Raw genomic sequence first — 16,734 nt, 5'->3', positions numbered from 1 at the left:
GAGACAGTGGAGGTGGTTCCCAGCTCTCTGGACATACTGTTACTGCTTTGCTTTGCTTGAAATATATTTAGACATGCTGATGAGCATGATTTAGCTCCAGCACTGAGAGCCAGGGATGCTCACATGCAGGCATCTTCACTCTCTTACACCACAGGGTTTACTCCAGCCTGGACACAGGGGGAAGGCACCTGCCCCACCTTTACCAGACCTCCTCACTCTGGCAGCAAGATGTAGAGGAGGTGATGTTTCCCCACCCCTTCTATAGCCACAGTTCCTGGCCTGGCAGGCTGTGAACCTGCTCCAAAGCTGAGCAAGTTACCAACCAGGCTGTGAGCTGCAGTGGCTGCCTGTTCTCCAAGGGCTGCAGCTGCTGGCAGAGGCAGCTCAGGGTGTAACATCTCCAGCCGAACCCAAGAAAGGGATAGAGCCCTAATCTGGCTTGCTTACACCATGACACTGTCTCCCCATCTTTATCAACGGGAGGTAGTCCCAGTCCATGGTAAGGACTGGACCAAAGACATTGTGCCTTGTTCCCCCACACTGATCTCAAAGCTGCCACCTCTGCTGAACTATCTCAGTCACTCACTTCAAGTCTCTCCTTTTGACATCTTGCAGCAACTTCCATTTGTGGTTTATTGTCTCGACAGCCTTGAATCAAGGGAATGGAAACAGTTGCATTTAAACACAGAGTCACATCCCTGATTGTTACAAATTGCTTCAATGATTTTTAAGGGAAGAAGCCAGTTCAGAAGATTAATAACATGCTACTTATTAAAATGTATGATCAGCACTTTAAAACTTACCACAGGGTAATAATTCTTTGTCAGCTGAGTGCTTTCGAGTCCTTTTAATGCTTTGGGAGAGAGTGGTTTATCTGTAAAAAAAAAAAAATCAATAAATTACAATGCACAACTCTCATTATTCCAGGAGGAAAAGACACTGCCACATCATGTCCAGCAGACATAACTTCATCCCTGTGAACACAAAACTTCAATTGCAGAGTGTTTCCCTGCTTCATAAAAGCTAGGATCAAACCAGAGGCGTGCATGACGCTGACACGGACTGAGCGAGTCACACCAGAAGCTCTGTGCAGCCTCTGCCAACCAACTTACAGGTTTGCTCCAAAATCCCTGGCAGCAGCCCAGTGTCTGGCACTGTTTGGAGCTACAGTGTGACTTCACCTGGCCCACAAAATTTGGGTTTTAAAACTGTGTGTCTGTAAGAAACGACGGTTACCATGCTTTGTTCCAGGTGATTCACAAGGCACTTGAAGGCAATCCCGATCAATATGCTGAACCGTGATCGCTGCAGTCACTGGTGATGCAAAATCCTTCTCTGAATGAAGGTAGATTTCAATGAAAAGCTCCCATAAACCTGGAAGTCAATTCTCATTTGGCATTTGCTAAATCCCTGTGGATGCTTCCAGCACAGTATGTATGCGCACACACAGACACACACACACACATACAAGTCCCTGCTCCATCTTTCCTTCACTAGAGAAGCCCATTCCCTGCCAGCAGCACAGCTTTCCCAGCTCTCCCAGAACCACAGTGGCACCATTATCCCCTCTGGACTGGGACAGGCAGGCAGTGCAAGCCCTGGCCACGCTGCACACCTCCTACTGAAACACCTCTGTGCCCTGCAGAGCAGCCAGGCTCTCCTGTCTCCCTGCAATCACTCACAGAAGGCAATTACTTTCACACCGATAGCAGGGGAGAAGCTTGATATTGATAAATTTAGCCCCTGGAAGCTGCAGCTTGATGTACTGTCTAATTATTGCTCTTGTAAGTGCTTCCTGTCACTTCCAGCCAGGAGCTCCGTGCCTCATCTAAAGACTCAGAGGAGCTTTCCCTCCACACAGATAGCTAATTCCACCCAAAGGGCACATTTAGGACACAGTGGAGGTACAGATACTGCTGAAAAACAACTAACTCCATTTAGAGTGATAAGTCTCACACTGTGGAGGTGAGGAAAGCAGCTCCCCCCCTGCAGTGCTCCTGGGGAGGGTTCACTGATAAGTCTCTGCATATATCACTTGGAATATGGCCACATCTCCTGAGCATGCAGACACCGGGGGAATGAACCCTCCTTCCATGTGAAACGGACGCTGGAGAGAGAATTTGGAGAGAAAAGCTCTGTAGATGTAAAAATCTGATGGGCTCTCACATCAGGATCTGTGGGAGACTCGCCCTTTAGTGAGGTGCTGTTATTTCATGCAGCTCCCATCTGATTTTCCCCATAGGACTGAAGTTTGCTCTCCTTTGTTTAAAACATCTCTCTTCTCCCTTCACTAAGTTAATTAGCAATTCCTGGGTTGTGCCAGACAAGCCTTCAATCCCTGCTGCCATGTCCTGCTCTAGCTCAGACATCATTTCCCAGAGGGAAAGAATGGGAGATGAGATATTCTAACAACGATTTTTTCATTTAGAATTAAACAAAAACTGACCTAATTCTGAGCACTCAATCATTAATTTTTTTCTTCCCTCCTTTGTTTGGTTTTTTTTTTTTGCAAGGGTGGGAGCAAGGATGTCTAATGGGGGCTGCACATTTTGCAGTTCTTTGCAGACCACTGCTGGCATCTCAGTGTTTGAGGCCAGGGCTGACCCTGAACCATAAAACCAGCACCAAGCACACAAATGGTCTCTGTCCAGGGTAAGTCCTCAAGGCACATTAAGGAATTAAGTTGTTTTTTGTAAAAAAACAGTTTACTGTCACACAGTGGTCTCTGAAGAACAACAGGCTGAGCTACTTGAATGGATGTGTAACACCACAGGGCAGTTGGCCAGGGTCTTCATGTCATCCCCCCCATGCCTGGCTATGATCACATCCCAGAAAATGTTAAGGACACTCAAGACAAAGCTCAATAAAGGCAGATATCATCAGATGGATCGTACCCTCCCTCTTCCTTTCTCAGTATCACAGCAGAAGAGGCATCAGGGACAAAATGTACCCTGAGGAATCAGCCACCACTATGGACAAAACCAGGCACCATTCCCTGTGGCCATGCAGTTTTTGTTGGATTGCACACCACAGTGGTGAGCATCCCTTCCAGTGCTGCCAGAAATGGCAGGCTCAAACACAAACACATCGCCTGACCGAGGTCTCTAACAAAATGCTAATTCTGTGCTCAGTCACTGGAACGACCTGACAGCTCCCCAGAACAAAGGGGAACCAAGCAACTGTCCCCAACCTCATCCTCTGGCAACATCTCTGCTTCCGTGCTGATGGGGCTTGGGGGAGCAGCAGAAAGGCATGATGCACTGGGAAGGGGGTGAAGCAGCTCTCAAACAACTCATCCAAAAGGCTTTACCCTTCCGGCCTCATTCATCCCTCCATTAACCCGGCTGCTGTAAGAACACAAATGGTCCTTAATAAATAGCAGCAATTTCCCAAAGGCACAAGGGTCCTCACTGCATTATACTGCTGTCATTCAATCAGCCCTTGAAAGCAATTTGCTTACCGGTGGATTTGATTTCTCTGACGTAGTTGCTTGGGAACCAGCCGGTTTTTCCATTCAAGGTCCCTTCCCACCAGCCCCCTTCTTCAACCCGGGTGACATAAATAATGTCTCCTTTGTTAACGGAGAGTTCATCCTCATTGGTCTGCTTAAAATTGAACCTGGCCTTTACCACCAGCTGATGACTGCCATTCTCGGTCATCTCCTAAGGAAAGAAGCATGGAAAAACATCAGTAAATCCTCCAAAAAGGCAGAAACCACTAGGACAAGCCATTGTTCTTCTTTGTTGTGACAGCTGTTTTTTCAGTATTGCTCTGTATAACAAGCAATAATGTCTTGCTGTTGTGTAAACACTCCCTCCAGAGGACCACAAGGTCCCTCCCAAGCATTAATTTAGTTTCCCAGTGCAATGGATGGCAGATAAGAATCGCTCTCCTCATGTCACACAGAGGAGCACTGTGGCTTGGAGAAGCTGTGAGACTCCCTCCAGCCGAGGCAGCAAAGCCGTGATGGAGATCAGGGGAGAAAAAGCTCCTCTGCTGTTCCTGACCCAGAGTTACCACTCATACCCCTCTACTCCCACAGCCATCAACCCCATAATCAGATGTTAAATAAGGAATACCACAAGCTTGGATTGCCTCCGTAACACCCTCGCTGACTGTGAAGTTGTGCCGTTGGACTCAGTCTGGGGGTCTCCAGCCGCGGAGCTACGAGATGACAGATGTGAACATGGCCCTTTGGGTGGCTGATCTGGTGAAACAAAACAACATCTGAGGTTTACCCAACTGTCCACCACCCCTCCACATCATAGCAAAGAGTAAAGCCTGTAAAGAAAATGACAAGGCACAACAGTTGAAAGAGCAAGACAGTGTCTCCAGCGTGGGTACTGCCGGTCAACAGCGAGGATGTTTTTCTGGGCTGGGATAACCCTTCCATCATGGAAGAAGTTGAATTCCATCCTGAGGCACTCCTAGGTTGTGCCAGCCACACATCCAATTGCAGTATTTTTTTAAAATTCCCCTTAAAACTGTAGAAAAGTAGAATAATACACAGTCCAGTGATGCCCAACTGGGAATGTTTCTGGGATCCAAGTAAGCACTGTTGAAGGTGTGTCACAGTTTAGCTCTCAAGTGCTCTTAGGTCACCTCTGCAGCTGCAGCGTGGGCTGTCCCACTGAGTGGGGAAGAATGCTGAACAGCTGGTCAACACAATCGCTTCTCTATTTAGAGGAGTCCTTCTGGGTTCATTATCCAGCTGAAACAGCCTAGGCACTATTTTGATTACTGTTCATGGACTGCTGCCATTAGCCATGTGAGAGAGGGATTCAAGCCACGCTGAGGAAGGACAGGAGTGTCATCCCCAGGAGATGGACAGCCCACGGAAAGGCTCAGATTATCCCAGCAGCTCTTGGAGTTGCCTCCTTCACACACTCGAAGCTCCTTGCTTTGCAAACCAGTCTCCAGGCTTGTTCCTGCCCCCACCTGCCTGGTGCTGGAGGCAATGCTGCTGCTCTGACACATCTGTTTTTATGATTAGTGATTTGTTTCTATATTAATACACGAAAAGTCGCCAGAGGGTAAAAAATTTCCTGGTCACAACTATGCAGAGGCTGAGTCAGTGTCCTTTGTCACTAAGAGAAGTCCCAGCTCCTGCAGGACCTGGCAGTGCTCAACCTCAGACTCCTGCTTGATGCTGCAGAGGGGTAAAACCATTGCATTCAAGCCACCCAGTAATTTCCAGTACTTCTCTGCTACTGTACCCCACACCAGACTGTGGGACATGACTCAGATCACCTTCTTTCTATGTGCCATGGTGGTCAAAAAATGCAACAGCAGATATTAGCATTCCAGTAAACTGTGAAGGACTTTTAAGATGCGCCTTATAACTTTGCTTCAGATTTTAGAACATTTCTGTGTTCCAGAGCTGCTGGTTTCCACCTGCAGTGTGGACCTACCATGTCCATGGACCTCAAAAGCAGGACAGACCTACCATGTCCATGGACCTCAAAAGCAGTCTGCAGGAATCACTGTGCTGGGTGTGCAAGTCCCTGGGTCACGTTTGGAGCTCTTCCTTGAAAATGCTGCAAGAGGAGAGGGTGATCCAGCCACCAAGTGTGCACAGGAATAAGAAAACATAAACTCTAAGGCTGCTATTCCCCCATTCTCCTCCTGTCTGAATGTCAACATGGAAAACTCATTCCGAAGGGGAAGTTTGGTGGGAGTTACAGGAACTCAGCTGGGCTTTTATTCTCCCCAGAGGATTTTTGTTTCAATAGGAAAACACCTCATCCTTAGATTGGACCTGGAGCAACACAAACTGTGAGCTCCTGGGGAAGGGACTTGCTTTGTCTCTCTCCAACCCCTTGCACAATGGGGACCAGGTCCGTGACTATGACTTCCAGGTGCTGCTGCCTTACAACCCCCAGCCATGCCATACCCACACTCCAGTCTGCCCAGTCCACAACATCCATGATAAATCCTGTGTGCTGTCAGTGAGTCAGTTTTCTCTTTTGCCCTGCTCGTTACACAACTGCCTTATGACCACATGGTGAATTCCCAACTCCCTGGGCTGCAGCAACAGCAAAACCCCTCCACATGGAAAACCCACTTTGCCCACAGAGTGGGTTTTTCTCTCTGAAGCATCCTGGGATTTGAGCAGGAGTGGTTTTGGCTGCTCCTGGCGACTCACTGGCCAGAGGGGTGGCTGGTTGCCAGCCTGAGATGTTTTTCCCCTGATTCCTTCTGGAAAGGGAGGGCGTAAACCACAAGTCCAGACTTCGCTTGTTCAAGTCATCAGCCACAGTCCCACGGAAATGACTCGGTTACTGTAGATTTTATGCTTCTCCCTGCTCCTCCCAATCTTCCAAAGCTTTTATAAATATCTGCAGCAACCTAGAAACAAATGTAAAACTGACTTTGACAGTTTGGCAGGGAACTGTATCATTTATATTGCATCATGACAGTGTCCTATTTTATGCCTGGTCCAGCTTGGAACACTGCTGCCATATGTTGCTTAAACTATGGTTAAAATAGCTGGGTTTTCTGCTCACATTCCTACACTATTTTTGGCAGATGAGCCTTGTCTGATCCAGCACAGCTGGTTTTCCTCCCCTGCCCTCTCTTGCAGATAAAAGCATCAAGCTCTGTATTGCTGTGTTTTGATGGACAGCTGCTGAACTACGAGTTTATCGGCTCCAAACGATGCCTCCAGCTATTTGCATAACAAGATCCACGAACACACAAGGATTTGGACTTCAAATGGATGCTCAGAAACACATTCCCACGGCGTTTCCTTAGCTGACACCTACTCCCCTCTGCCTCTGACGAGGGTGTTGGGATGCAGCAGTGCTGTGAGTGCTGGGATGTGCAGGCATGCCAGAGCCTTGGCCATGGCAGGAGCTGCAGTAGCCAGCACCAGGCTTGTCCTGATGCTCCATTCAGCCCTTGGCCTCTGACGAGACGGACAAACCGGACCATCTGCAGTGGCGGTTTGTAGGACACAGACTCCTGCTCCTCAGGAACTCGGCCAAGCCACCAAAAAGCAAACGTTTTAGACATGTATTTATTTTACCCTGTATTTTTCTCAAGGGTGCTCTCTGCCTGAGCAGCTAATTATATCGCAGGCATTGTGCTTTTTAACATTTCAACAGAGAAAGCATATGTTCAAACAGATGTTTGCCATGAAACCAGGAGGATCCCAGCTTCCCTATAACCCTGTCAGTAACATATGACTGGAACTATTTCCCAGAAGCCCTGTCTCGGGCTGAGCTGGGACATGGGTGGCTGCAGAAATGCAGTTGGGGCTGTAAACAAGGGGACTTTCTGAGAATGGCACAGTGGCCGTGCCATCCCATGAGCACACACCCATCACACCCCTCTGGTCAAGCAACAGGCAAGAACAGAGGCAGGAAAGCTTCTCACTCTTTTTGCTTTCAGAATAATAAAGCAACTGTCGATCACAACAGCAGCACTTGCAAAGGTTGCTCCCGGTCGAGGTAACCTACATTTTATATCCCCATCACACTGAACTGCAAGAGCTTCCACACAGGGTCACAGGGTGCTGTGGGAAAGGGAACGGTGAGAGGCTGTGAGAGATGCTGAGGTTGGGAGGAGATGATGTGCTGAGGCCAGATTACCATTCCCAGACTTCTAGGGAATGAGCTGTGGGAAGAGCTGAGTGCTGGCTGCAGAATGGCAGCCTAAGAACCTGAATTTCTTCAGAGCAGCATTACACACACATATCTGTGTGTACAAGTCATATGTGTGTGTGTACATATAAATACTACTATTATCATACATTATATATTATTACTATACACATATTATTACCTGTGTTGATGCATGATAGTTTATACAATAGTTTATATAATGTATAAATATAGTGAGTATTTTTATATATATGATTTTATAAAGCCTTGCATCAGAACAGAAAAGAAGAAAAAAGCAGGAGAGGGTCAACTTCCCAGCAAAGAGTTTGTTTCACTGAACACCTGAGCAGTTTCTGTACTAGCAAAAAAGAATCCAAAAGCAAAAACTCAGTTGAAAGAGAAGTAAAATAAGAGAGCAAAACAAACCAAAAGTAGGCAAAATGCAGTAAGCAAAGAGGAAAACCTTCCCATGAGAGGAAAATAAAGATTTTGAATTCTCCTCCCTTAAATCACCTAAAATGTGACCTGCAACAGGGAAACTGAACTCTTCTCCTGGTGCTGGACTTCAGTGGGTGCGCAGGACTCTGTCCCAATCCACCTGTATGACAGGGGGCTATAAATGCTTTCCACCTTCATGCAGATCTGTTCCTCATCCCCTCAGAATGAAGGTATTTTCACCCCTTCCCCAGAGCAGCACACTGCCATTGTCCTCCTCATTGAACTTCTCCTTTCACAGCCTGTGTGACTGAGTATCAGTTTAAAGCAGCCTGCAGGGAACAGCTACACATCTGGGATGGAAACAAGATCAGCTGATTTGTTTTGCTTCAGCAGCCTACTCCTGCTCCTAGGGATGCAGGACAAGCTATCAGCTTGATTTCCAGATCCAAAAGCCTACTCTATGGAACCCGGGAGAGGAGAGAGAGAAAAACATCAATACAATTGACTGAGCAACTGGCAACTACGTTTGTTTTGACATTCGGTAAAGATATTATGCAGATGGAGCTGTTTTTCTCTTCGGCTTTAAAACACACTATTTAAAATCTGATATTTGCATTTTGGGAGGTGCATGCTCATTTACATCGAGGCTCCCTTACAATGACCTACTTTGAAGTCCCTTAATACTGTCAAAAACTGAGCAGAGGTCCCGCAGTGCAAAGCAATAATCGAGCTCTGCAGAGTGCACACAGCACCTGTGAAACACCACATTTAAACACAGAGTTGGTAGAAGCATGAAATGCCAATCCCACCATCCACCATCAGGCATCAGTGCTGGCAGAACAATTTGCCAAGAAAGCATCATTAACTAGGAATTAGCAAAAAAATAAAAACCAGCCCTGCACACACACAAGAAAGAATTTGAAAGAATGACAGAAAAAAAACCCCTTTTCTCTCTTACCTTCAGTAGCTTTATTTATAGCTGTTAATGTGCTCAGGACCTTGGAGAACTGGTCTCCGGTGTACAAGTCATGTGGATCAAACACCTGTGAAAGAGGAACTTGGTCAGTTGAGCCCAAAACATCTCACTCTGTCTGCCTGAGCCACCCACGCTGCTGGAGGGTGACAGTGAGAATTAGGCAGCCGGTGTGTCTCTGCAGGGGAAGGGTGATTATTCAGGGCTGACAAGTCCCATTTCCTTTACAGCCAGAGAATTCCTGGGGCACCGCTGCTGCGTGGGAAGGGCAGGGGGACCCGGCAGCATTTGGAGTATAACGCCGGGGACAGGGAAGGAAGGAATTGGTGCTGTCTGCAGAGCAGGGACTCCTCTGAAAATCACCGAGAAGGTTATTGCTGGCCTTGGGGGAAGGAAAGATTTTGTTGCTATTTTTGTTATCGAAAGCTGAAGAGATTGAGGCTGTGCATACAGATCTATGTATAAACACACACATATTTTCCACAGTAGGATTAACACACAATTTTCTGCTACTGCAATATGGTATATATAGAACATTTACACATTTCTACAGGAAGCCAAAACCAGCTATTTTATATACAAAAATTCCACCCTAAATAATTTGGTGTTGCTAAGCTTCAACAGCAAAACAGAAATACAGAGCTAGCAGGGGCTTATTTTCCATGACTGATAGCCTGGACCTTGTACACTGAGCCCTTCAGAAATCACCACCAGCACAATGAGGGGCATCCTGAGTTTCCAAAATGCTGCAATCCCCTCTAACACCTGAGAAATGCCCTCAACTTCACGCAGACTGTACAAATCCTACCATTAAGGAAGCAAATATAAGAGATACAAAAAGTCCCTGTTAATGGTACCACCACAGCACCATCTGCTAATCCCCAAATACATGTTGTCTTGCAGATGGAGACCACAGATACACAAATCCAATGAACACGGAAGATGATTTTAAAGCTGTCCTGGCAGACACCATCTAATTAGAAACATTTCCAATGCACTGAAGAGTGTATCCTGCGAAATAAGGACACAAGTCTTAATTACCTTTAGGGTAATTCAAACTGCCCTTTAAAATGGCCCTTTCTTGCTTTCCACATATAGCTTCTTGAGTACGCTTGTCATATTTCAAACAGGAAAGGGACTGGCCTCTTCCACTGCCCTGGGGTGTTCACAGCATCTCCTCTCGACAGACACACCAGTGCAGCACCAAAGTCCCACAGAGGCAGCACAAACACTGCTCTTTGTTGAGAATATACTCTAAAATTGAGTCAGCCACTCAACACCAGGAGGAAGCCTTTACCCTGAAGAAATTTAATCCATGCTCAGAGGGGGAACAACCTTGTGTCATCATAAACATTAAAACCAGTAGCTCCGCAGCTTCGGTCATGTCCACTGCTCTGCACACGCTGGGGACATCCCCACCTACCTTGGGCTATTTTTAAGCTGATCTATCACCTGCACTTGCTTGGGTTTGCTCCTTTGGACCACGCAGACCCCATCCCCTCTGCCAGCTGGTGCGTGAACTAGTTTTGCTGCCCTGCAATTGCAGGCAGTGCTATCTGAGCATCGCCTCCAGCCCTGAGCAGCAACAAATGTTTGTGTCTCCACGGAAAGGGAGGCGGTAATGGAGAGCCCCGGCGTGCACTGACCCGGCTGGCAGCTGCTGGAGGATGCGATGTTACAGTTGCACAGGAGGAAAGTAAACAGCCGGGGTGGGATGTTTGCGTGCATCTCTCTGGTGTGTCATTTTCTCAGTCATACCCTTTTTCTTCCACTTCAGCAATTCCAGAAAAACAAGTCCTGCCTTGAATGAAGGGCTTTTTTTTTCCTAAGGACCAAAGTAGTAAAATACATCCTGAATCCTTCACTGCACAGAATAATGCTGTAAGTTCAGAGTCATCGGGCTGACAAAGTCCACAGAGAAATGGTGGGGAGAAGGATATGCAAAAAATTCGAGCACAAAAGCAAGCAATAACATGGAGAAACTGTCTGGAACAGCTACTGTGTAACAAAAACAATGTGGAAAACTGTTCTGGATCAGCTACTGTAATGTAAATATATTCTACAGTTTGATGACAAATAAATTCAGTGTGCAGAAAAGTCCTCGTTTACGAGCTAAAAATTACTTTTTCCAGCACAATCCATCCATAATTCCATTCCTAACTAAAAGACAAGCTGCATCTAGGAGAGAAATAAAGGGAGAAAAGCCTTTTTTCGCTTTTAACTCATGGAAGATCTGGTGGATGTAAGTAAAACCGCGTTGAAATCTACGTCTGTCATCTGAAGATCTCCATTAAAATGCGTTCCTGACTTTCAGAATCCCAGACCGCAGCTCCCCTCGGTGAAACGCTCCGGCTGCTCCGTCAGGAATCGCACCGGGAGAGGGAAGCCCTGCACTGCCGCACCGCCAGCGCTCCGCCAAAGGCAGCGGCGGGGCGAGCAGGGGCCGGTGCTCCGCGACCTGAAGAGCACCCGGCTATTCAGGAAGGGCGGAAAACCAAACTCGCGAGCAGCCAGCAAGTTACCAGCACCCAAAATCCCGGTCTCGGCATGGGAGGTGCAGAAAAGTTCGGGGAAGCCGGGCTGTGCTTCGAGCCCGAGCCGTCCACAGTCAGACAAAAACCCTGGCAAAGCCCCAGCTGGTGCCAAGCCCGGAGCCCGGCGCGACTGTCCCGGACCCCAGGAAGGAGCCGGAGACGGAGCCGCTCGTCCCCCGCTCGCTCCGGCCGCCGGCGATGCGGCGCTCGGGGCGCCCGCGGCTGCTCCCGCCGGACCTGCCCGTGCGTTCCGCGGCCGGAGCTCCGCCGGCACCGGCCCCGCGGAGCCGGGCACGGGCACGGGCACGGGAACGCCGCTGCCCCCGCCGAGCGCCCGGAGCGGAGCCCCCGCGCCGGTACCGCGCTGCCTTCACCCCCTCCAGCGCGGACACCCGCGGGGATAACACCCGTGGGAGCTGCCCGGAGACACCCCGGCTGGGGCCCCCCGCCCGGGACGGGACGCGCTCGGTACTCACGGCGGCGGGCGGGCGGGCGCGCAGCCCCGGGGCATGGCGGCGGCGGCGGCGGGCGCTGCTGCGGGGCGGCCGCTGCGGCTCTGACCCGGAGCCGGATCGCGGCGCGGGGAAGGGAAGGGAAGAGAAGGGAAGGGAAGGGGAAGTGACAGGCGGTGCCGCCGCCCCGCTCCGCCCCGCTCCGCCGGGCGATGCGGGACCCGGGCGGGCCGTGCGGCCGCAGCTCCCTCCGCCGGCCGCGGGCGGGAGAGGGGGAAGCGGAAGGCAAAGGGGAAAGGGAGGTGGCGAAGGGAAGAAGGGAAAGGCCGGGGAAAGGGAAAGGGGAAAGGGTAAAAGTAAATCAGGGAAGAGAAGAGAAGAGAGGGGAAAAGGGAGAGGGATAGGGGAAGAGTAGATTAGGAAAGAGGAGTAAGATAAAAGAAAGAAAAGGAAATTATAAAAAGGAGAGGAAAAGGAGAGGAGGGAGAGGGAGAGGGAGAGGGAGAGGGAGAGGGAGAGGGAGAGGGAGAGGGAGAGGGAGAGGGAGAGGGAGAGGGAGAGGAGAGGAGAGGAGAGGAGAGGAGAGGAGAGGAGAGGAGAGGAGAGGAGAGGAGAGGAGAGGAGAGGAGAGGAGAGGAGAGGAGAGGAGAGGAGAGGAGAGGAGAGGAGAGGAGAGGAGAGGAAAAAAGAAAGGAAAAAGGGAAAAGCAGAAGGGGGGGGAGAAAGGGAAAACAGGAAAAAAAGGAAAGGAAAAGGAAAATTAAAAAGGACAGGGAAAATGAGGGGGAAAGGATGGGACAAGGAAAGAACATTCAGGCTATTGAAACAGTAATTGCAGCAGGTTTGCAGCACTGAGAAAAGCTGCAGAAGGGCCCATGGATGAGGCACAGTTCAGTTTGAGGCAGTGAATGCTCGGAGACAGCATGTCCTCGCCGCAGCGAGCATGGTGCCTCTGCTGCCTGTGCCCATCTGTTCGGGGAACATTCTCCTGCAGGGAACATGAAAATCCCCAGACGCCTCAGCACACCAGCGGGCTGCAGCATGAACAGGGAATGGAGCACTGCACTGACATCCCCAGTGGAGCCTGGCCTTAGATCCCAACTCCATGCAGGGACACGGGGGTCAGGGACACACCCCACACCTGGACCTGGGGGTCTCTGGGACACTGGGTCACTCTGAGAGCTCAGACAGACCCATTTCCCAGTGCTTGTGCTGGTCGCTGCTGGCCAGGAGCTCTTGCTTCTGATGTTATCCACCTGGGAAAGGTAATGCTGCTTTGGAATGAAGCCAAAGGACAGCAGGTTTTGGGAGAGCATGGATGGATGGGGAGCCAAGAGAGTGATGACTTTTTGTCTGCTCTCCCACACCCTCAGTCCAGGTACAAACAGTTTGGTGAAGGTTGCAAGCACCTCCAAGAGCAGAAATAGCCTCTGTGCTGCCCATGAAGGCAACAACCCACTGCAGGGCCAGGTTTAATCCAGCTATTGATTTATCAGGCAGATACAGTTCTTAGCTCACAAAATTCAGCACCTTGTCCGAAGTTTTGTGGTGCTAGCAATAAAATTCTGCTGCTGAATGAAGATCTTGTGCTTCTTCAGCAGCAAATGATGCTTAGCTATTGAGCTGCTGTTACATGCACGCTGATGTCAAGAGCAAAAGCAAACAGTTCTCATTTGTGTCCTCAAGAAAAAGCTGGGCCAGGAGCTTTCTATGATTTTTCTCTTTCCTCATGATCTTTTCCCTGTCTTCTACACTAGACTCCACGTGGTCATCAGGACAGAACCTTCTGCCTTCCACTTTTCACCTCAACCCACTTGCATCCAGCTGGCACTGCCTTAGCAGTACTCACTGGACTAGCTCTTGAGTCAGATACATAGCTCAGAGGTTGAAGCCACAGTGTAAATTAAACACAGATTATCTGCACTGTTCCTCAGTCCAAACCATGGAAGAATCCTCTAAGGACATTTAAACTCCAGAGAGGTGCCCATGTCCTTTGCCTAGTCTTCTGGCTAAGCAGAGCTGGATTAACAGACATGCTCATAATTTAGATTAAATTCTAGCACTGAAAAGCAGTTGGAAAATTTTGGACATAATTTCATTGTTTCATCTCATTACAACACTTGCCTGGTTAGAAGGAAGTGGTGATTCCCCTGCTTGCCTTCTCTTTTAGGACTAACACAAGTGAAACAGCAAAGGTTCGCAGGCTTGGGCTGGACTGAAGCTAAGGAAGAGTTTGGTTATTTACACCCTGCCACAAGATGGATTCTTCCAGCTCACACCACCAGCCTGTAGAACTCCTTCAACTTAATGGAGCCAACTCAAAACAGGAAGGTCACACAGTGTCCTTCTTCCCCTATGTCCAAGTGTCCACTATGCCCACATGTTTCACTGCTCCTGTAAAACGGGAGAAGTTGCTGTTTGCCTCACTGTGTCTTTCTTCCACTTCCTAAGAGTGAGTTACCAGGACAACAAAGAAGGGTGGGAGGGAAGTGCATATGTGTACCTCTTTGCATTTCCTCCTACTGGAAGAGACTGGCAAGCAGTATCTGTTCAGTGGAAGGTGAGACTTGGGTTTCAACTAAAAACTGCTGAAAACCTTACTTTCCACACTGACCACCTCCCCTGCATGCCAGCAATGCCCAGTGAAGTGGTGTGTGTTCAGTTCCAAACAGCAGCTGCACAAAAATCTACTACAAGAAAAAAGTTGAAGGCAGAGTATGAAGGTAGCCACTGCTTTGGCAAAGTACAATAAAGCCACGGGATGATAGGATGGGATGCTAATATCATGTTTGAGATTCCCCAGGACGAGGGTGTTCTGTATAAGTCAGCATCCAGGGGAGAAGTTGTGAGTTCTCAATTTCCTCAGAACATCCTCTTTTGCTCACATCTGCAACAGGAACAGAATCTTTGACCTTAACATGCACTTGTCAGTCTCAAGACAGGAGAAGTGGCTCAGGTCCAGTCCCAGGCTACTGCTTCATATCTGAGGAGTGAGAGTTTCCTGTGGCACTTGGAGAGGGGCAGAATTGGAGAGAATCATCAGGGTTTTATTGTCAAATCCAAGGTTTGGGTAAGCAGCAGGATGGCTGTCAGGGAATTCAAATGTATTAAGCCAAGATCTTTCCTGATGTTACTCTTTTCTCAGGCTAGGTTGCTGGAGCAGAAAAGATTCCCTATCCTATGCTCATCATCATCCTTAGACGTAATACCCAATCTCTGCAACTTCAGTGCTGATAGATCTTGGAAGCAGAAGGTTCCCTGCCTGTTCTGATGCTCCAGACTTGCTTCCAGAGTAAATGTGCTGCAGAGAACCCCCCTCTGAAGGGCAGTGGCCCTTCCCAAGGCAAACTAGGGATCAGGCATGAGGGAGGACCATCCATAGGTATCCTGCTTAGAGGCCCCTTGCCAAGGGGGTCCAAACAGGGCAGCTTTTAGAAGGAACAGATGGCAGAGGGTTTTCCTGTCTCCTCCAGCTTTGCCTGCAGAGGACTCAGAAAAGCTGGCAACACAGGAGAAGAGTCAGAAGGAAGCATAAGCACTCTGCCTGTGCCATGTCTTGCCCACCATCTCAGCTGTCCTACCTCCAGCCTTCCTCTGCCTGAGGCTGGAGGAGCCTTCTTCCTGAGCCAGGAAGAAGCAAAATTCCTGTCTTCACTTGGCATTCTAATATGACAGTATTTTGGGGAGGGAGGGGGGAAGATGAAATTGTTTTCATTTCACTGCAAAATTTAAACTTGAGCTCGAGAGATTTGAGCTTTTATTCGGCTTTTGAGGTCTCCTCTGACAGCAAACAAGACAGGGGCAACCACATGAGTGTGAAGGAAAATCTCACTAAAGGCTCAGAATATTTCAAAGATGAAGTAGGTTATAAATCAGAAGAAAAAAAGAAGTCAGAAACCTTTAATTTATTAAAGCCAAGGAAGAAAATGCATGTGGAGGATCAGAGCAACACCTAGAGCGGGACAAACAATGTTGCTAGTTCTGTGTATCTGAAAATTGTGGAATGTAAGTGCAATATTGCAGAATGGACTCTCAAAACTATGAGATGTTACAGCACAGCAGTTGAGGACTGTTCCCTTGTCCTGTGTTTTAGCTCTTCAAAATTCCTTTTTTTAAAATATTTTCCACCACAGCCATTTTATGATTAGTTTGCAAATAGAAAAATAAACTCTCAGAAAAATGGAGGAAATCACATGGTCAGTACCAGAGGACTGGCAACAACTGATTTTGGATGTGATAGGCCTTCAGGGATTCTATATATATCTGCTCTTAAAACTGGGCTGCTGCAGCAGGCTCGAGAAATGCATTACTGGGAAACAACAGGCTAGGGAGACACTCCTGGAATGAGCACATTCCCATGCTGGTTAGCTAAAAACCTCTGAAGAGAAGAAAGGCTCTTTGCCTGTTTAGACCTTCAAAGAAAAAATGCAGGAACAGAGCTACTGTGGGATGGACTTTTCTCACAGTGGTGTATGAGTATTCTGTGTAATGCCCAAGGATGCTGTCCCTGCTTCTGGCAGAATTTGTATTCAGAATATACTTTTTTCCACAACCTTGAGCATATTTCAAACAAGACAGTGATGATTCTTAGTTACAGGTTTCTTTTTTTACTGCAGGAATTTAAGTGTGATACAAAAGTCTTTAAATTTCAAGTCTATAGGCAAATAGTAAAAAATTTGATGGCAAAATTAGCTGAACTCTGAAGTGATTCATGTAGACTGATCTTGCAAACA

General features: G+C 48.3%; 1 protein-coding gene across 3 annotated transcripts in view; it reads right to left on the bottom strand.

Moving 5' to 3' along the window:
- The window catches only part of ARHGEF6 (Rac/Cdc42 guanine nucleotide exchange factor 6), a 40,633-nt gene that overhangs the window by 22,033 nt on the left and 1,866 nt on the right, over positions 1-16,734 (bottom strand). For 2 of the 3 annotated variants that reach the window (XM_032701639.1, XM_032701640.1), the window contains exons 3-6: positions 9,001-9,085; positions 4,080-4,207; positions 3,461-3,662; positions 804-874 (exon numbers count right to left, since the gene is read on the bottom strand). In XM_032701639.1, coding sequence (XP_032557530.1) covers positions 804-874; positions 3,461-3,662; positions 4,080-4,207; positions 9,001-9,085 — 486 coding nt within the window. Of the gene's footprint in view, positions 1-803; positions 875-3,460; positions 3,663-4,079; positions 4,208-9,000; positions 9,086-12,025; positions 12,045-16,734 lie in introns of those variants that run through there. The other variant, XM_032701641.1, reaches the window with a different exon arrangement.

The sequence above is a fragment of the Chiroxiphia lanceolata genome, chromosome 14 (genome assembly GCF_009829145.1).
Source record: "Chiroxiphia lanceolata isolate bChiLan1 chromosome 14, bChiLan1.pri, whole genome shotgun sequence".
Lineage (NCBI taxonomy): Eukaryota > Metazoa > Chordata > Aves > Passeriformes > Pipridae > Chiroxiphia > Chiroxiphia lanceolata.
Note: the sequence above shows the minus strand (reverse complement) of the source record. Positions and strands in the feature narration are given on the sequence as shown.